This window comes from Bubalus kerabau, chromosome 4, assembly GCF_029407905.1.
Source record: "Bubalus kerabau isolate K-KA32 ecotype Philippines breed swamp buffalo chromosome 4, PCC_UOA_SB_1v2, whole genome shotgun sequence".
Lineage (NCBI taxonomy): Eukaryota > Metazoa > Chordata > Mammalia > Artiodactyla > Bovidae > Bubalus > Bubalus kerabau.
Window position 1 is genome coordinate 104,347,284 of NC_073627.1, and position 21,009 is coordinate 104,368,292.

General features: G+C 38.4%; 2 protein-coding genes across 11 annotated transcripts in view; one reads left to right on the forward strand and one right to left on the reverse strand.

The window, feature by feature from the left end:
• ERMP1 (endoplasmic reticulum metallopeptidase 1) overlaps positions 1-6,041 on the forward strand; it is a 56,090-nt gene extending 50,049 nt beyond the window's left edge. For all 3 annotated transcript variants that reach the window (XM_055578147.1, XM_055578146.1, XM_055578145.1), the window contains 2 exons: positions 3,119-3,282; positions 3,408-6,041. In XM_055578147.1, the coding sequence (XP_055434122.1) occupies positions 3,119-3,282; positions 3,408-3,572 (329 nt within the window). In that variant the 3' untranslated portion in view covers positions 3,573-6,041. The remainder of the gene's footprint in view (positions 1-3,118; positions 3,283-3,407) is intronic.
• Positions 6,042-8,772: 2,731 nt separating this feature from the next.
• The window catches only part of RIC1 (RIC1 homolog, RAB6A GEF complex partner 1), a 141,773-nt gene continuing 129,536 nt past the window's right edge, over positions 8,773-21,009 (reverse strand). For 7 of the 8 annotated variants that reach the window (XM_055578138.1, XM_055578137.1, XM_055578136.1 and 4 more), the window contains 7 exons: positions 18,501-18,659; positions 18,274-18,413; positions 16,397-16,683; positions 15,212-15,403; positions 12,522-12,699; positions 12,179-12,367; positions 8,773-11,353 (listed from right to left, as the gene is read on the reverse strand). In XM_055578138.1, coding sequence (XP_055434113.1) covers positions 11,065-11,353; positions 12,179-12,367; positions 12,522-12,699; positions 15,212-15,403; positions 16,397-16,683; positions 18,274-18,413; positions 18,501-18,659 — 1,434 coding nt within the window. In that variant the 3' untranslated portion in view covers positions 8,773-11,064. The remainder of the gene's footprint in view (positions 11,354-12,178; positions 12,368-12,521; positions 12,700-15,211; positions 15,404-16,396; positions 16,684-18,273; positions 18,414-18,500; positions 18,660-21,009) is intronic. The other variant, XM_055578140.1, reaches the window with a different exon arrangement.

Here is a 21,009-nt window from a genome sequence, read left to right on the forward strand (position 1 = left end):
TTTTTATGTTTAGGCTTAGGATCCACCTTGAATTAATTTTTGTGTATGGTTTGAGGTAGAGGTCAAGGTCCTTTTCCCTTACAGATATTCAGTTCCAGCACCATCTGTTGAAGACTCTGCTTACTGAGTCAGTCACTTTGGTGCTCTTGTCAAATTTTTGACTCTATATCCCTCAGCTTTGCCCACTTCCTTCTGAACTTTCTCTTCTGCACATAGTCTGTTTGGGTTTTGTATTTTTTGGTGACCAGTGGCCATCATATCAATTGTGAAAAGTAACTGCATTTATTGTGTGAAGGCAGAGTTCATTCAGTTTTAACACAGAAGGGACTTGAAAATCTAGTAGATAAGGGAAGCTGCAGGACACAAGATGGTAGTAGTGAAATAGGAAGATTTGCTTGTTAAGCAGTGGAGAGCAGCACTTGTAAGAGGTAAGGGCCCTAGCTGACACCTCTTCTGGTGAATACTTCCCTTTTCTAGGCTTTAACATTTTAATTAGGAATAAATTCATTTTGTACCAACTGGTTTTCTTGTTCATGCCAATAAATTGGTTTTTATTTAAATGCTAGCCTGTAAAAAGGAAGCACAGAAAAATTTAAATCTCTCTCCTTCCTGCACAGTTTGGAGAATTCCAATAAAAATCAGGTCCCTGACAGGCAGATTGCACATCTATTGACCTGTGTTTTGTGATTACAGAGGTTAAGAAATCATTAAAAAGAAAATTGGTGGTATGTGTGTGGGTCTGTTTGTGCACCAGTTACCACATTTTTTTAATTATAGAAGCTTAATCATTTAATGATTAGGAGAGTGAAGATCCTTTGTAGTTTTTGGTTTTCACTGTTTTCCTTGCCATTCTTTACATGCTTATTAATTTTAGTATTTAGAACTTTAGTATTCTCTAATATAAAATTATTGTAGTTAGGGTCATTACAAATTTATAAATTAAGAACTGACACTGTAATGTTGAATCACCCTATCCATCTTGCTGTCTTACTGAATCTTTAATATTTTTTAGTTTATCATTGATACTAATGTTCTCCAGGTATACCAAGAACCGCCAAAATGTAAAGGGCTAGATAGTAAATATTGTAGACTTTGCCTTATGTCTCTGTTATAGATTCTTCCCTTTTTTGCTAGCCACTCTTTAAAAGTGAAAAAACCATTCTTAGCCCAAGAGCCATACTAACACAGACCTCAGGTATAGTTTGTCAACTACTGTATATCATGTGTAAATACAGTTTTCTTTACCAACTCTGGTCTGTCTATAAACAGTACATCCTATACTTCTAATATAGAACAGTTGTGTAGATAGTAAGCATCCTTGCCTTGTTCTTGACATTAGAACCAAGTCACAAGTGTTTGTTGTGTTTGACTTGGTTCTTGACACAAGAATCAAGTCACCCCAGTCACAAGTCTCTAGTGTTTTCCTGTTATGTAAGATATTGACTTTAGGACTAAAAGAGTGTATATTTTTTATCATGTTAAAGAAGCATTCAGAACTTACCATTCCTTCAATGTTTTTATAAGGAATAGGTTTTAATTTTGTGAAAATCTTTTTTAGCATCTATAAAAATAATCATCGGATTTTTCTCCTGTGGTGTATTAGGTTATCGTGTATTTTCTTAATGTGATGCATGATGCTGGTCTGGGGTGTTTTTGGTACTGTTTTTAACAATTTAGGTATACATTATAAATGTAAACACACCGTGACTGTTAGAGATCATAGAAACAGTTGGTAAGTTTTCCTTACTTTTCATGTCTTGCAGCAGTTTATGGGGCATTAGAACTATTCTGTTGAAAAGTTGGCTGGAATTCCTCTGAGACCCCTTGGGCCAGGTGCTTTTTTTTCTGAGGGTGGTTTCTTTTTCTAGAGAGATTGGCCTGTTCTAGCTTTATTATCTCTGTGTTCAATTTTGATAACCTGTATTTTCCTAGCAACGTACCTATTTCATTCAGGTTTTCAAACTTATGGAGATAATAGTGGTTATGCAGTGATTTTTTATATTTCTTCTGTTTATTTTTCTTATTTATCTTTTTTTGTTGTGTCATTTTTAATTCTATTATTGGTAGTTTTAAAAAAATTTATTGATTTCAATTGGAGGCTAATTACTTTACAGTATTGTAGTGGTTCTGTCATACATTGACATGAATCAGCCGTTTGAATCGGTTCTTATTTATCTTTGTGTGTACTAGTGTTTGCTCTGCTCTTTTCCAGTCAGGTTACTGAGTGATTGTCAAGTTTAAAAAAACAAAACAGATTTTTGATTATTACGTCGGTTTGTTCTATTGTCTATTTCATCTGTAATATTTCCTTATCTTTTAAAGACTCTGTCCACTTGCCTGAAATAACCTTTGTTCTTTATTTTTACCCTTTCTGAATATCTTGGGATACACTATGTGGTTAGGTCTAGTTTTTTAAGCTACATTTTTCTTTTAGTAGCTGGGTTGTGTCTATTCACATTTATTTTTATGACCAATACTTGCAGTCGCAACTGTCTCATAGTATTTATAATTACTTGAGTTTTACTTGCTGTATTTGTGTTCCTTTTTCTATGATGTATAAGCTGATAAGAATACCACAAAAACTGGCATACAAATAGCAAAAAGTTAAATAGGCGATGAAAACAACAATGTAAATCTTAAGTGCCAGAAACTTGTTAAAAGAGCAAAGCCAACACAACAGTTTTATCTGCTTTCCCCTTTCCCTCTGTGTCTTACAGGCAGCATTTGCACATTAGTCTTCCACCTTTACATTAATATTTGTCCTAATACAATATATGTGGATACACTAAAATCCTCAGTGCTCGTTTGCTGTACTTTTTGCAGTTATTCTGTAGATTTCTGAAGAAGGGCTTCTGAGTGGTAGGTAGGTTCTTGTATGTTTAAATGCCTGGGCCATGATGTAAACACAAGTTTTCTTATTATGAACTCTGTGCTTTTTCTGCACCTCATTGCTTACCTTTGTTGATTCATAATGAACATCCAGACTGAAAGCCCTCCACTAGGTTTGTACTGAGTGTCTTTATTGTAGTGAAGCATGAACTTCGTAGTCTGGTTTGGGTTGTTTTTCTTGTTGCTTTTTTAGAGGGTTGTTTTAACTGTTCTTCCTTTTATCCTACAGGACCAAGCCATATGTCATTCTATGTTCGAACCCACAAACGGGCTACGCTTTCTCAGTGGTCTCTCGGCAACGGCACCCCAGTCACAAGTAAAGGAGGGGACTACTTCGTCTTTTATTCCCATGGACTCCAGGCTTCCACGTGGCACTTCTGGATAGAAGTACAGGTGGGAAGCTCCCAGCATCGCTGGTATCCCTGATCAGGTTCCCAGGTGGTATTTGGCAAGACCCTTGAGATCAGGCAGTATTCTGCCTCCTTAGAGCTAGAGAACTAATTAACTTTCTCCTGCAGGTCTTGGAAGAACAGCCTGAAGGAATGGTCACTGTGGCCATTGCTGCCCACTATTTTTCTGGGGAAGACAAGAGATCCTCCCAGCTGGATGCTCTGAGAGAGAAGTTCCCAGATTGGACATTTCCCTCTGCCTGGGTGTGCACCTACAATCTCTTTGTATTTTAATCTTGTGGATGAGCTCTAAGTACATGTCCAGTGGGATACTCCATGTGGCACAGTTTCTCCTTGTGTTGCATGGACGGTTGTATGTAAGTCAGTGAATTTTAACGAGCATATGTTCAAAGAGCTTTGTGGGCTAACACTCTTCAGGGCTGCGCATGATCTATAATGGTTATACTGTGGAGTAGAGTGCATGGCCCTTTTGACACTTGAAAATACCAGTTTTCTGGCACTTAAGCACACGTGGGTACTACACACACACGTCATTATTTTATATGACCTTAAGAACAAAAGCCAGCAAACCAGTTTTAATAGTTGAACCCTTAGGATCATGAACGATGCAGAAGGTACTGTAAATCCCTTGTTAATGAGACAAATGACATTTCCAGTTAAAGCCCAAGACCATTGTTTTTTGTGTTAGTAGATGGTAGGTAAAGTATCACAGGAGTTAATGATTGGTCACAAGAAATTGAGATGAAGACTGGCTTCTGAGGCCCCAGCCTGTGCTGGGAGCGGTGCTTCTCTGGGCAGTCTTTAGAGTGTGCTTGGTGGCTATAAGGCCCTAGTACTCTGATGTGGAAACCTGTATTGAAGTGGTGGCTCCTGTCCTTCAGACATGTTCCATTGTTGGGATGCTTTTCTGAGGTGGTTTTCAATACCCGTTTCCTTCTGGGATTTCCAGGCTCTTTTGGTTTAGAATACTGTTTGTAGAAATACAGGATGTGAACTTCCCTTCTCAGAGCCCTAAGTTGCCATGGTGGCTGTTCTGGGGGTGGGAGGAGAGTGGGAGTAGCTGGGCATTTTATATATTGATTCTTAAAGAAATGAACAGAATATTGTTATCCAAGGTTAATCCTTCAGGGCATAATATTATTGATGCACTGGGTCCTTGTTTTCTAGCCAGCTGAACAGGTTAGTTTCTCAGTAACTTACTGTGTCTGGCAGAGCTGGCTTTCCTGAGACTCGAGGCTGTGGCTTGCACTGGAGTGTCCTTCTAGCTGTTGGTGTTTAGGTCCTGCACAACAGCAGCTCTAGGACTTAGAGGTGCTTTTCATGTTGAGGAAGATGGCTGTTGGCTCCAGCAGTGGAAGAGTTTGGTGAGAGCAATGCTAAATTCTGCTAGCTTTCTTTTTTCCCCATTAAAAATGTAAAAAGTTAGACAGTTTTTGTCTTTAGCAAGTCTAGGCTAAAAAAACCCTTTTTTTTTTTTTTTTTTAAAAGAAAAGCCATAGTGAAACAAACAAAACAGTGGCACTCGAATCTGCCTGAACAGAGAGAACATAGTAGTATGTGTCTTTGAAATTACTTCTTAAAGCTGCTTGTCCAATATATACAGTGTGCATTCTGAATCATGCTCCTTCTATTTCCTTAAAAACCGAGCCTACACAGACAGCAGGGTTACAGCCAGAGCTGAACGGTAGGTACCAAATGTCATATGCACGGACACTGGAACCAGTGCTTCTCCTGGACTTCGTAAGAGCCACAGAGTTGACCCTTGAACAACACAGGGATTAGGAGTGCTGACCTCTGCACCGTTGAAAATGTGCATTGTCACACCCCTGTATACCAGGTTTTGCATCTATCTGTGGATTCAACTATGATCACGTAGTACTGTGATATCTGTTTAATGAAAAATCCCTGTATAATTGGACCTGTAACAGTTCAAACCATGTTGTCAAGGGTCAGCTGTATCACTAGTCTTAGATGATTCAAGTGACACACAAAGTTTGCACTGTTGATAGCTTTTATAGACTCACAATTGTGGAGAAAAATAGTATCTAAATGAATTTCAAAATACAGGCGTATTTTCTGTTTCTGTGGTTAATCTGAAATAGATTACTGGAAATTATTTATAGGGAAAAGAAAAGCAAACTTCCAAATGTGGAGGAAGGGCATTACCTGAGTTCCCTGTGATTCCCATCTGCCTACCCCCTCCTTGGGAAGCATGTTGTTAACTCCTTTTTGATAATAATCATGGCTTTCTTTTTGCCTTTTTTTCCTGTGTGGACAATTTGCTCTTGTTTTGGTTTTCTTGGGCATTATAAAGCTCTAATGATGTAGAAGGTCAGTAACAAGATGCACATTAGACTCAGGGCATGCTTAATATTCTGGGGGACTGCTTTAATGCCAAAAATGGTTAAATAATGGCACACAATACTCATGGCTCTTAATATGCACACCGTCAGATCAGCAGTCTGAAGAACTTGTTAGTTTTTGCACAGTACTTCACATTTGGGCGAAGTGTGAAGGATTGTGATTTTGAAGAAATTCTTAAAAATTTACCTAAGAATGACAGTTGCATGCAGTATTTGTTTCATACTTTAGCAGATGTACATAGGCCTGATCGGATTTCTAAACCGTCACCACCACTTACTTAAGAAGCCAGCCTGCGGACTCAGGAAGCTGTAGGAAGAATGAATATGTCTGTCTGTTTCTTTTCACTGGTTTGCTAGGGATGAATTGTTGCCTTACAGTTTAACTGAAATAAAAATACTAGTCAGTATCATTAACAGAGAAACAGACCATCATTGTTTATATTTTCCTGTAACCCCTCATCTGAAGAGTTATTTTAAATCCATAAAGCCTTTTAGAGCTTAGAAAGACCTAGTTGGCTCTTGTGGGTATAATTCCTATTTTAAAGGGTCATGTGAGCAAAGAACTCAGCATGGCTTCAACTGGAATCTGTTTTACTGTGGAATGAAATTGTGCATTTGAATTTCACAGAAATTAAATGTTGAGCCTACAGCCTATTTAGCAGTTTTATCATCACTGTTGGCAAATAAAATCACTGAAGGGCTAATAAAGGATGTTCTTTCATTGGGGGATGGGGTGGGGGGAGAAAATACTATCTTTCAGCCAGAGAGTGACCTGCTGCTCACAAGGAAGGCACACCTCCAGGCCCCAAAATAGAGAGCCCACTTGTGAGCTCCAAGAGCTCCATGCAAGTTACCTCCCTTTCCAAGTGAGTTCCCTCAGAACAGTTCAGTACAAGGTGAAGCAGCCAAATAACTTATGTTCTTAATAATACCCTGTCTTTTAGGGCCAATAAAGCCAAAATGCATCTATGCCTCCTTATGTCTGTTTTTATTTGAAAAAACATCTTGGGCATTTTTGAAGTACATCAGTACTTTTCTTTTGATACTACCACTTCCTTACTTGATTAGTGAAAATACAAGTGTATTGATAATGTCTTTTCTTCAAGTTTGGCCTATATCATGACCAAAATGAGATTTAGCCCAGGAATGGAATGTGGGGTTTAACACCTAAAAGTCAATGTAATAAGACCATATTATTAGAATAAAGGACAACAATATAATCATCTCAACAGAAGTGAAAAATTTTTGACAAAGTTAACACCTCTTTATGATAAAAAAATGTAATAGAAGGGAACTTCCTTAACCTGATAAAGGCCATCTATGAAAACTCAATAGCTGACATCTTAATGTATAATACTTAATGTATAATGAAAAACTCGGTACTTTCCCCCTAACGTCAGGAAGACGAGGGTTATCTACTTACTGCCACTTGAATATTGTATTGGAGGCTCTAGCCCAGGCTCTGGTTATAGATGACATCATTTTCTATACCTGTGGCGGATTCATTTTGATATTTGGCAAAACTAATACAATTATGTAAAGTTTAAAAATAAAATAAAATTAAAAAAAAAAAAGGAAATGCCCAGGAATCCACACACAAAAAAACGATTATATAGTAAGTGAATTGAACAGTGTTGTAGGATGCAATTTCAACATAGAAAAATCAATTATTTCTATATACTAACAATAATCCAAAAATAAAAGTTCTATTTGCAATAGCATCAAGAATAAAATACTAATAAGCTTATTAAAAGTACCTATAAAACCCTCCTGAAAGAAACTGAAGCTATGAATAATTGGAAACACACTCCATGTTCATGGGCTGGAAGGCCTATTATCAAGATGGCAAGATTTTCCAAAAATTGATCTGATTATAATCCTTATCAAACTTCTGGCTGCCTCATATCTGTGTGTGGGTGCACACAAAAACTGACAGGGTGACTCTAAAATTCAAATGGAAATGCAAGGGGCACAGAAGAGCCAAAACGGTCCTGAAAAAACTCAACATCTCTCACGTTCAAAACTTCCTCCTAAGTAGCAACAGTAATCAAAACAATGTAGTACTGGCACCAGGGAAAGACCCGGAAACCAATGTAATACAACTGACAGTTCCAGAAATGAACCCATTCATTTGTAGTCAGTTGATTCTCAACAATTCAAAAGGAAAAAAATCTTTTCAGTAAATGGTGAACTTTTCAGTAAATTATAACAACTGAGTAGTCACATACAAAAGAACAAAGTTAGACCTCTTCATACCATATACAAAAATTAACTCAAAATGGATCAAAGACCTAAATGTAGGTGCTAAAATATAAAACAAAAAAACATAAGCATAAATCTTCATAACCTAGGATTCGGAAATGGTTTCTTGGATATAACACCCAGAAGCTCAAGGAACCAAAGAAAAAGTTGGGGACTTGACCAAAACGAAAAACTTTATGTCTCAAAAGACAGTATCATGAAAGTGAAAAGCCCTCAGAATGAAAAAATATTTGCAAAACTGTCTATAGACTATATAAAGAACTCTTGCAAATCAACAATAAATGAGCCATGTGTGAAGTGGGCAAAGAATGGGAATACTGTTTTCTCCAAAGAGATATGAATGGCTAATAATCATATGTGAAAAGATGCTAGCCATCAGGGAAATGTAAATCTAAACCATAAGATACGACTTCATACATAACTCAGATGGCTACAACCAAAAATACAAAACCAAATGTTGACAACAGAAACTTGAACCCTCATCCACTACTAGTGGAATGTTTTTTTCTTTTAAAGTGGTACAGGCACTTTGTAATACAGTTAAGCATTCCCTGCCGCCCCCCACCCCCCAAAGTAACCAGTTCCCATAACCCAACGTTTCCACTCCTAAAGAGAACTGAAAACTTAATGTCCACACAGAAACCTGCATATCAGTGTCCGAGTTGAATTCCTCCCAAATGTCCCTCAACTGATGAGTAAAGAAATATATCCATAAAATGGCATACCCATCTACATTTTAAATATAAATTTCTAGTTATAAGGAAAATTCTAAAAGGTGGAATTATATAATGAAATATGACTTTTAATACATACACTTTTTGCTGTTAGCTTGATGAATAAACAAAAAGTTCATGTAATGGTTTTATTGCCCTTTACCAAGTTAAAAAAAAAAAATACACATTACAGAAGTAGCAGCAACTTTTAATTACAAGCAAAGGTTGACTCTACCCCCAAATAACTTCTTGTTTTGGTATCAGCAAATAATTTAAACTTCAAATAGTTATATTGAATATTTAAATTCATTGGTTAAATATGGCTTAAACAGTCAAATACGTGATCCAAACAAGGCAAAATTAAAATATGATTTAAAAAATTAAAGTGTATAACAAACTAGCAAAGAAAAGTTTTTCTGTAAAGCTGCCAATCTTTTTGCCTTGGGGCCACCTATATCTGTTGGTTGCAAAACAAGTATTTTATACAAGAAAGGTTTCGGTCATGGCATTAACCATAGGAATACAGTTAACTTAATGGTGCCCTGCTTTTAAGAGTGCAAAATGAACCCAGCAGCACATGAGGATATCTGTAAACATGGCTGTTTACAATGGTGAATCGTTTTTATTGACTAAATACACCAAACACAAAAGTAATGCTAGTTCTTCTCATAATGGACTAGGACAGAAGAATTGCTTCAGTTTCTTGCTGGGCTGCATGGACTCACATGGGAAACATTTTCTATCTTAAGATTCAGGGAAAGGTGGTTTAAAACAAAGGCTTAAATAAACGTAGCACCAGAAGGGCCAGGTACCAGTAATCACATATTCCACCTATTCAGGAGTTTTAGTATGTGAAAGTATTGCACTTGTAATGTGAAAAGTGATAGTAAATTATCAAAATCAGTAATTTAAAACCATTGATGACTTTTGAACAAAGCATTTTTCAAATTTGAGTTTCCCTTCAAAGGAAACCTGGCTAGGACAACTAAATCTAGCCATTAATTTTAAAAAGGAAGGATAGAGGACCAAGTTTTATTTCTAAACTGTAATTGCACTATGAGAGGAGAGGCTGTTTTACATAGTGGTATGAATTTGGTCCACATCAAATACGTTGTTACTATAAAAATAAGTTTGTTTTTGTAAAAAATAACATTGCATTCCTTTGTTCAAATTGCACAGTACAAACAAGCTATCTAAATTAATACTGTTATAAGGTAATTGATATACATACAGTGGATATGTGTTTAGTCTGAAGCAACTGAGTCTGCAATTGTGTTTTCATAATGTATGAAAACTAAAATTTAAGTTGTATCTAGAAATACATAAAATATTTAAGAAGTTATGATGAAGAATGCATTCTTTACATACTAATTTTTAGTAGCCGTGATAATACAGGATTCAGCAGTCTATTTACATAGAGTTCATTTTTATTCAATTTACAAAAGCAATAAATAAGAAACTACATTAATTTGCACAAAACCTGTTTCATTTCATGATCAGTGTGACCATCTCTGTTACCTTATGACCAAGCCAATAAATCTGTCTTCCTTTATGAAGAGTGCTTATATCTGGAAAGAAGAGCAAGCCCTGTCTTTGTTCTAAGAGTGAGTATCTATAGCCATGCAGAATCCAGCATAAAACCTTACAAATTATAGTACAAGCCCTAAAAATAGGAACAGTGCCTTTGAGTATATGTACACAAAATTATTCACAAAAAGATACGATTCTTTGATACAAAATAGTTTAGTGGTATCTAATAGCATAATTGATAAGAACTCCTCAGGCCTCTGCCTACACTCACCTAGTAAGAACCAAGCTAGACAAAAAGCAGGCACGCTGACACAGGTAAATAGCTTCCATCAATTGAGGACCGGGATTAAGAGGCTAGAAGAGGAGCATCTGACAGGTGCCTGTTCTACCGGGGCAGGCATCTATTCAGAGGCCCAACTAGGGAGTCCAGTGCTCTTGATCCAGGGGGCATACAGGTAGCTCAAGTACTTGATGAGCTACAGCAAGCACCTTAGCATTTATTTTTAAAAAGCAGTCCGGAACACACGCTGAACCAGAAAACATAGGAAGCTTTAAGTAGTGAAAAAGTAAGCTCATCTGGGGCAAAACAATCCCTGTGGTTTAAGAGCTACCAATCTTTAAGAAAACCAAAATGTTCGCATGTACATCTGTACAATATTCTGTACAACTTCCCACTGCAGCTTAAAAAAAAACTTTTATGAAAGATGATCTTTTTTTTGATATCACATTTTTACGGACTCAAGATTTCATAGAGGAAAAAGTTAAAATTTAATAATACCTTACCAGAGTCTCTAAGCTGTGTTCTCTCCCTGGTTAAATTTTCCAACTAGGTCACAGTGTCCTCAGTTGCATGCTGATGCTAATTAATACTGCCCGTGGTGATGGTACTCACTGTTGTTAGGACACAGAACAGTCGTAAGTCCCATCTTGAAAAGGTTCCTCTTCCTCTGCTCGCGTTGTGTCCTCTTCTTTCCGGCTGACCAAACTGCTACCTCCGACTTCGCCCTGGGGGATGCTTCCATGGCCCAAGGAGCTCCTGTTCTCCTCTGCCCGGGGGCTAGTCTGTTCAGGAGTCTTACCCACAGTCATCGGCTGGAAGGCTTCAGGCTGGACCTGCTCTTCTGTTATCTCACTAAGCTTCTGCAGGTGTGGCTTAATGATGTTTAAAAATGGCTTATATCCAGGACTATGCAGGAAAAAAAAAGGAAATTGGCTCTTATCAGCAACATTCAAAAGGCTCCATAGCATGTTATGGATAGATTCTAAGCATTGATACAGCAGAGTCAGTGATAAAGATTATGGGGTACAGGAGGAGGCACAGAGGTAGTAGGAAGGGAAAGGCTTTTAGATGCCTTTCTAAAAGGCCCCCATGGAGGGGGCTACACGTAACCTCAGTGTGAACACAGACAGCAAAGATGGATATTCTTTATCCAGTATTGCAATTAAAAAGCATATTCTATAATCATAAACACCATTAATAGGATTTTCAGACTTGAAAAACAGGACCTTCAGAGAACATTTAACCCAAATGAATTTGCCAATTAAGGAAGACTAGACCCAAGTGAGGGAAACCCCAAAGCCACAGGTAACTGGTGACAAAGGGGGTAGATTACAGGCTCTTCCACTTTCACTCACTATTCTTATTTTGGGCTTGTCAGTAACTGCTATGGAATGTTCAACTCACACAGACCTTAAATTTTTACTTGTTTTTAGGTTATCATCTTCAATTCCACAGAACTAGAAACATCAAGTTCCACCCTGGTTCTAAGGTCATATGTACTGTATTAGTCCTCAGTGACACACATCCACTGACAACAATGAATATGACTCATTTAAAATAACTGGGTCTAAAATGGTAACTAAAGAAATTACTCTTAAAAATGAATATACAAAAGGAATTTTTATTTCAAACAACCTATAAATCTCCAAATAAATGAACCAGAAATAAGCCCTAATGTGAAAGAGGAGGAGTCACCAGAGGACAGTCAAGGTAATGAGCCTAATAACTTACCAATCTGTGGAGGCCCATCGGTCCACAGCATGCAGCCCTGTCTTTATGTTGTGTAACATCTCTCCATCTACCTCTGAAGACTGTATAATAACCAAAATCTGGTTGATTATTGAGGATTCTCTAAGAATCAGGCCTATAACAATGCACCAGTCCAGACATCCTGCCTCCATGAAGATGTGCAGCAAATACCTATATACAGAAGCAGAAACACAGTGACTGATGCTAGGAAGGATCTACGGATGAAGAGAAGGGCAGTTGTTATTGGGAAAGCAGCCTATGATACCCAATTTGCCCAAACACCCTGAGGAGGCATTCTCTGCTTCCAAAATGTTGAGAAACTCACCGAAGCTGGACCTGGGATTTGTGAGGCCCTTTACTCGCCAACTCCATGGAGATATGCTCCAGCTCTGACTGGGTTAGACTGAGTGTGGAGAAATTTTCATCCACCATTGTCCAGTCTCCATCCACCATGGAGCTACTTTCAGTCAAGTCCGTGGCTGAACCAATACTGCATTCATCACCTGATGAAGAATTGTCAAAAGTCACAAACTAGCTTAATGTATGTTTTCCTTCAATTAAAAATATTAGCTCTCTCTCAGATGTTGCTTCCTCTTTAGGATTTTGAGACCAAAACATTAAATTCACTACTAAAATTCCCATGTTACATTAAATAGTAGAAGATGTTAAAAAAAAAAAAAATCATCAGAGAGGTAACCAGGCATTATGTGCCATGAAAAGAAAAATACACTACTACCTATTAAGCAGTCTTGCCCACCTCTGGAAACAACAACAAACCTAGCTACAATTTGTTCAAGTCTTTTTTGGGGGGAGGGAGGTGCCACACAGCTTATGCGATTTTAGTTTCTAGGTCCTTGAGGCAGTGAGAATACAGAGTCCTAACCAACGGACCACCAGAGGATTCCCAATCAAGTCTTTAGATTCAATCACCAATCTACAAGAAATACAGAAACTGTTTAAACCATGAAGGTGCAATCAACTAAAATCCAGTCATTGAGAAAATCCACAGAAGCAAGTCTCTTCAATGAATAAACTGCAAGAAGAAAAAAAGAGATGGGGAAGGGGAACAAGCACTAAAAGTGGAATTTAAGAAACATAATCACTGTGTATGAATCTTACTTGGATCTTGATTCAAAGTATTCTTGGGCTTCCCTCGTGGCTCAGCTAGTAAAGAATCCACCTGCAATGTGGGAGACCTGGGGTCGATCCCTGGGGTGGAGAGATCCTCTGGAGAAGGGAATGGCTACCCACTCTAGTATTCTGGCCTGGAGAATTCCATGGACTGTATAGTCCATGGGATTGCAAAGAGTCAGACACGACTGAGTGACTCTCACTTTGTTTTAAACTGCAAAAATATTATGACATTGTAAAACAGCTGGAATTTGAATACTTACTGGATATTTGATGGTATTAAGGAGTTACTGTTAAATTTTTAGAGAGATGTGACATTATTTTCAAAAAAAGTTCTTTTAGAAATATATACTGAAATATTCACAAATAAAACATATCATATCTTAGATTTAGTTCAATAATACAGGAAGGAGAAGTTTATTCATGAGTTGGTAATAAATGAAGTGGGGGTTGGAGGGAAGGTGCCCATTATAGTATTATTTCTCCTTTTAAAATATGTTTGAAATGATCTCTTTAAAAGGTTTTCTGAAGAAAAGCAATGATGCCACCTCAGGTCCATTAGGATGCTACTATTAACAAAATCATCAAAGAAGTGTTGGCGAGGATGTGGCAAAACTGGAATCCCTGCCAGTGTTGATAAGAAGTAAAGTGGGGCTGCTGCTATGAGGAAAAAGTTGAAAATAGAAATACCACATGAGCTGACACTCCCCAGAAGAGTTGAAAACGGTCTCAAAGAGACTTCCCATATTCACAGTAGTCCCCCGTTCTTTGCAACGTAATTCACAATAACCAAAAGGTGGAAGCAATGCAAGTGGCCACTGATGAATGGATAGACAAAATGTGCTTTGAACACACAATAGAATATTGCCAAACCGCAAAAAGGAAGGAGATTCCCATGCATGCTACAACAAGGATGAACTTTGAGAACATTATCTAAGTGAAATAAGCCAGACACGAAAAGACAATTACACAGGGACAGAAAATAGAATGTAGTTGCCCGGAGTTGGGGGAGGGAGAGATGGAGACTTTTCTTTAATGGGTATAAACTTTTGCTTTTGCAACGTAAAAGTTTTGCAGGTTGGTTGCCTAAGAATGTAAATGAACTATATACTTAAAAATCCTTAAAGCAGTAGATTTGACATGTACTCTGCTACAATAACAGCAGCCATGGCTTCTACGCCTCCCTGCACAGAAGCAGCTCAGGCAGCAGTGAGCACACACTGATAGTCAAGCATCAGGCGGATCTGCAATTGAAGCCGCAGCATCAGACCAACTGCTGCTTCAGCTCTTACATAAACCTAGACAACATAAACCCCTTTCGAGCTGCTTCAGTTTGTAATTCACCCATTACTATAACTGCAGAAGATGCACATTTTTTTGGTAAAGGGTCAGACAGTAATCTTAGGTTTGAAGGCTGAGATGCAAAATTAAGGGTATCATGCAGGAATTTACAAGATAAAAAAATTTTGCCCATTATTTTTTACAGCTGAAATAAAAAACAGAAGATAACTGGTAACAATTTTTTACAATACAGGTCCACCTATGAGAAGAAAGGAATTCTTTATACATGGATAAAGTTTTGCTTACTTGAGGTTCAAAGTTCGTGTTTCTGTATCATCAAAATTGATTACAAAGGTTCATTTATTAGTGTTTAGCTGTAGTGAGGTTTTACCTGTTTCATTTATGTAAAATAAACACGGCAAAGTATAACCAAAGTTATTTTGGCCTTGTGCTAGTATCTATTCACCTGTCCAGCAGATACTAATGCTAATTCTCAAGGACACATCTTGAAATGAGTGAAGCTCTCTCTGAAATGCTACATACGGCATATAAACTTTCCTCCAAAGAAACTAATGAGGAGCTAGGATTTAAAATGATATCCACCTTTATTAGATAAAGGTGACAGGAAGGCATCTTGCATCTGTGGCCCGTGAGATGAGGCTGTGTCTATTTCTTGATGAGCAGGACCAATGTTGCCGAGCCAGCTCTGACTTCGTTGGACATTAGAGACGCCAGCATCTATTTCGAGGTTTAAAAATGGGTCAGTTGACTGTGACTTTAACAGCTGCTCTCCCACTGCAAGTTGGAAACACACACACAAAAAGGGAATTAAAGGTGCACACATTACCATTTCCAATTCAGTTCTTTCAGCTTCTCTTCCTCAACCAACCCCAAATACGGAAAGTTCAAAGCCAATTAATGTCCCTACACCACATCACCCATCCATGAACCAGGGAGATTGGACTGGAACAGAATGCACTGACTAGATAATGCCACCCAGCAGTCATCTTCTATCATTACCTAACTTACTAGAAACTAGGCAAAACCTTATTCATCCTTAAATGATTTTCCTTGGTTTTAAGACAACATGAAACTTCCAAATGCCATAATAAAAAGGGTTTTGTTTGAATTTTCATAAGTAATAATGATTACAACCTGAACTAAAAAACCTAAAAATTTTTTTTTACCAAAATACAGTTCACTTTGCCCTCTCCTAATTTAGAAGATGGCCCAAGCTCTCAAAGACATATTTTTACCATTTCTCTGGAATGAATCCTGTCAGGTAAGTCACAATTTAGCTTATTTTGATATCTGTGACTAACCAATGCCAAAGAGAAAGTGCAAGTCGCTCAGCTGTGTCCAACTCTTTGCGACCCCATGTACTATATATAGTTCATGGAATTCTCCAGGCCATAATACTGGAGTGGGTAGCCGTTCCCTTCTCCAGGAGCTTTTCCTGACCCAGGAATTGCATCGCAGGAAACTTCCTACAAAAAAAAAAAAGTGTGGTAGCTTCTATACTCAGTCAATGCTCAACCTGCTGATAATCTGAGAAAACAGTTGGTTGGATTTATAAATTAAACTTCAAAGTCATAAGACCAAGAGACACATGATCTACTTCTATTTACATCCTTAGTCAAATGGTGGATGTTCCAAATGATCTACAAAAAGTCAGCTTTTATCTAAGCTTGGAATGAAAAGACTTCCTTGAATATCAACTAACAGAAAAAAGTCTAAACATTTGGAGCAAATACAATTTTTGTATAAGTAACACAAAGCCTGTATTACCTGTTCGGTATTTTCCATTTTTGAAAGGAGAACTGACAGAAGAAGCTGGGATGATGGGAAGTGGCCAAAGGAAATCTTTGTGGAGCCTCTTCAGGGCCAACACGAAGTTGTCTACTCGGGCAGCACGGGCACGCTCCTTGCACAGCCAGCTAATGAGTTCAAAGCCCAACTGGGCTGCAAAGCAGCCGAGATCCTTTAGCCGAACTTCTTCCAAGAGACGCCGAGCATGTCTCCAGAGCATCATATCAATATACATGTTCTCAGCACAGTCACTGTCTTTGCTCCATCTGTAAGTGGGAACACAAGTAAGCTATGGAACAAGCTTCACATTCTTCTTATGAAGTAGCACTGAAAATGCTGACAAGGAGGTAGGAGATTTGAGGGAAGAGGAAGATCAAATATCAGAGCTTCTCCCTGCGATAGCACACCTGTTGAACAATAGCTGGAACACAGTAAGTAGCCTCTTACACATGTGTGTAAAATAAAAGTACAGAATAGAAAACAAAAAGGAGACTGACAAAGCCAAATGAGGAAGAGGATAGTGACTGGATAAAGTAAAGAAAGGAAGCAAATAAACACTGTATTTGAAAAGACCAATGAAAAGAGGAAAGGAGATCAGATCAAGGAGACTAAAGAGAAGCAAAGTGAAATGTAGTCTCTTAATGTGAGTTATACAGACACATAAGGAAAAACAACATTTAAAAAAATGAATGACTAAATATCGTCTATTACCCCTTATTCCTATGAACTGGTGTGTTGCAACTGGTTTGGTACTGGGGTGATGGGGTGCCTTCAGAGAGGGCAGTACTGGAGCAGGACTACCTGCATTCTGAACTTGGCTCTGCCACACAGTTTTGTGAATATAAAGCAAGTTTATTTTTCTGGGCCTCTGTTTTTCACCTGTATAATGTGGCTAATAACAGTATATTTACCCATATGGAGCTGTTACTGAAAGACCTATACACGGAAATGTTTGAATTGTGCCTGGCGAGCAGTGAGCACTTAGTATATATTAAACACCATTTACATTCAGGGTATAGGTGAGTAGCTCCTGTTTGCCTGGCAATTGTTTTATAGTCTTTCACAGTTGCATTTAACTTGTTTATGGTGTGTGTGTGTCTGGGTATGTGTGTGTCTGAGTGTGTGTTGGGAATGCAGGTGTATTAATGGCTCTGATAAGAAAAAGCTGTAAAACATCGCAATAAAAATGTTCAGGAAGCTCTCCTTCTGTGTCAGGCGCTGTAGTAAGAGTACACACGGAATATAAAAGAAAGGATTGGGGAGAGAAAGAAACCAAGAGCCAAGACCACATAACAACAGAGGAAGGAAAGCAAGGACCTCACAAAACAGGAAAATCAATTTTACAATGTTCAGCATGAGTTCAGAGCTACCCTTCAGGGCATATTAACCCATCTACATATAATGCAGGTTTCAGACTCCAGGATACACTTTTTGGCACGAACTGTTTAATGACTTCTCCACTCAAAAGAGTCACAAGAGAGTCCAGTACATGAGGACTAAAATGTCAAAAGGTACACTGGGAAAGAATGGGAAAACTGTTGACTGTAAGAAGGCTTTTGAATTATTTGCAGATCTCTCTTCCTTTTTATTCTGGTCCTCTATTATCAGAGGTAATTTAATGTTAGTCACATTTAGAATGGGCACATCGAGACCTATTCTAGTACAAAGGGCAAAAACACTACAAAGAATAAAGAAGTGAATTTAGGAGAAAGAAAAAAGGGAAGCCTTTTGGGAACGTAAAAAGGAATTGCAATCGGATCAAATAGTTTTTTCCTAAAATCCAATTTTACAAATACTCTGAAATGCAATGTGTTATAGAATTCCCTAAAAGCAGGAACAGTTCTTCATTCTTTTACCTTTTTCCAGAAGGACCAGATGGCATACTTAGTGTTTTCTGTAAGCCGAATTTACTAGCAGGAACACTGTCCGCTGACTGGGATAAACTGATGCTTCGATTCCTGAAGAACTCAAATCCACCACCACTTGAGCTGGGTTCCTGTGATTACACACAAGGTGCAGTATGGTCAGAGGAAGATGCCACATGGTGTGTGGCCTGGCAAAGCCATGCAATGCTTCAACTAACCTGAGCTGTAGGTGTGGATGGGGGCGTCTCACATTCCCCAGAGCCGATGGCTTTCAGAAATCGAATCATGTGTCGACACAGGTCCCACTTGCCTTGTTCCAGGGCTGTGTTGAAAAGAAGGGTGGCATGTTGCCTACTTACTGCTGGGACTTCCATGTTCTAGAAAAACAACCAAGAATTTCTTTTATACTACAAATGATTTGAGAAGATATGAGTAATTCTTTATCTCCACGCTTCCCTAAACCCAGAGAAGTAATGCAGATATAGCACTGTAGGGAATAATTTACTAGTAAAATCAAAAGAAGCATTAAAAAGTACCATACAAGAAGAAGTGAGGCAAATACTCCCCTGGTGTAATATAATTTATGATTTCTTGCACTCCCATTACTGCCATATATCTTAAACTTTACATACACTCTTTCATTTCTCCTAGTGACTCTCAAAAGAGGTATATCATTCTCATTTTACACATGAGAAAACTGAGTTAAACAACTTGTTGAAATTATGCATTTACAACTTTTTTAAAATTTTAATTGCATGGCAATGCAGAGTGTAATGCCCATGTACAAATATAAGCAGAGGATAAAAAATTAAATAGTATCTCAGTATTAATATGAAAATTAGTTTGATTCTGAAGTCTTCCTGAATATGTCTCAGAAACCCCCAGAATTCTGTAGACCACACACTGAGAATCCCCTGCCCTCAAGAGTGTTAGAAATCCAAAATGAAAGAAATCAGGTTCCCAAAAACAGGACTGTTAGATAAGAGAGAAATAAAAATATATGTTCTAAACAAAGAAAGAAAGAAACAACTTGTTGAAGATCAGCAGAAAAGCAAGAGTATAAATTTGTCTTTCTGACTCCAAAAAAGCTCTGGTCTATGTCCTGTGACAGAGCTTTCTGAGGATGTGACTTAATCAAAAACTTTGCTTTGGGCAACAGTATGTACTACTGCTGCACAGTGGGCGCTCACAGTGGTTCTTTCACAGATTTAATCTTGCTGCTTGCCCTGGCCTTCATGGAGAGGCGCCTAACAGGCAAGTTCAACTATAATTATCATCTGTCAGTCACAACTTAGGAATCCTGATAAAGTTTCTAATTCCATTGCTTGGGAGATCACTGAAATCTAAGCAGTGACCTAAATTAAACAAACAAACAAACAAAAGACTGCATTTATCTTGTTTCTGTTTTTATGATTGTGAGGCCTTTTAAGAATAGCCAGAATCTCAGGGCCACCCACCTTCTGCCAGAATATCTCCTCTGGTATCTCAGTCAGCTGCCATGGAGCAAATAAGCTGACAGGAAAACTGCTTCAGGCAGAATCTCAAACCAGGTTTATGGTTAGCTTCTTTAAACAACAAAAACAACTCGGCGGTAATTTGGAAGAACTTTTACCTCTCAGCAATTCCATGGCACCAGGAGAGAGATTACTGTGGAGGCCTCAGATAAACCCACAATATTCAGAATAATTATTTATTAGTATGTTTATTATATAATATTTTGATAATCTTATGTAATATGTGAATATTATTATATGTATTAGAATACTCAAAAGCTTCTTGATGAAAGTGAAAGTGGAGAGTGAAAAAGTTGGCTTAAAGCTCAACATTCAGAAAATGAAGATCATGGCATCCAGTCCCACCACTTCATGGGAAATAGATGGGGAAACAGTGGAAACAGTGTCAGACTTTATTTTTCTGGGCTCCAAAATCACTGCAGATGGTGACTGCAGCCATGAAATTAAAAGACGCTCACTCCTTGGAAGGAAAGTTATGACCAACCTAGATAGCATATTCAAAAGCAGAGACATTACTTTGCCAACAAAGGTTCGTCTAGTCAAGGCTATGGTTTTTCCTGTGGTCATGTATGGATGTGAGAGTTGGACTGTGAAGAAGGCTGAGTGCCAAAGAATGGATGCCTTTGAACTGTGGGTGTTGGAGAAGACTCTTGAGAGTCCCTTGGACTGCAAGGAGATCCAACCAGTCCATTCTGAAAGAGATCAGCCCTGGGATTTCTTTGGAAGGAATGATGCTCAAGCTGAAACTCCAGTACTTTGGCCACCTCATGCGAAGAGTTGACTCATTGGAAAAGACTCTGATGTTGGGAGGGATTGGGGGTAGGAGGAGAAGGGGACGACAGAGGATGAGATGGCTTGATGGCATCACTGACTCGATGGACGTGAGTCTCAGTGAACTCCAGGAGTTGGTGATAGACAGGGAGGCCTGGCGTGCTGCGATTCATGGGGTCACAAAGAGTCGGACACGACTGAGCGACTGATCTGATCTGATTAGAATACATTATATGTACATACATACACGGGCTTCTCTGGTGGCTCAGACAGTAAAGAATCCGCCTGCAATGCGGGAGACCTGGGTTCAATCCCTGAGTTGGGAGGATCCCCTGGAGGAGGGCATGGCAACCCACACCAGTATTCCTGCCTGGAGAATTCCCATGGACAGAGGAGCTTGGGCTATAGTCCATGGGGTCGCAAAGAATCCGACACGACTGAG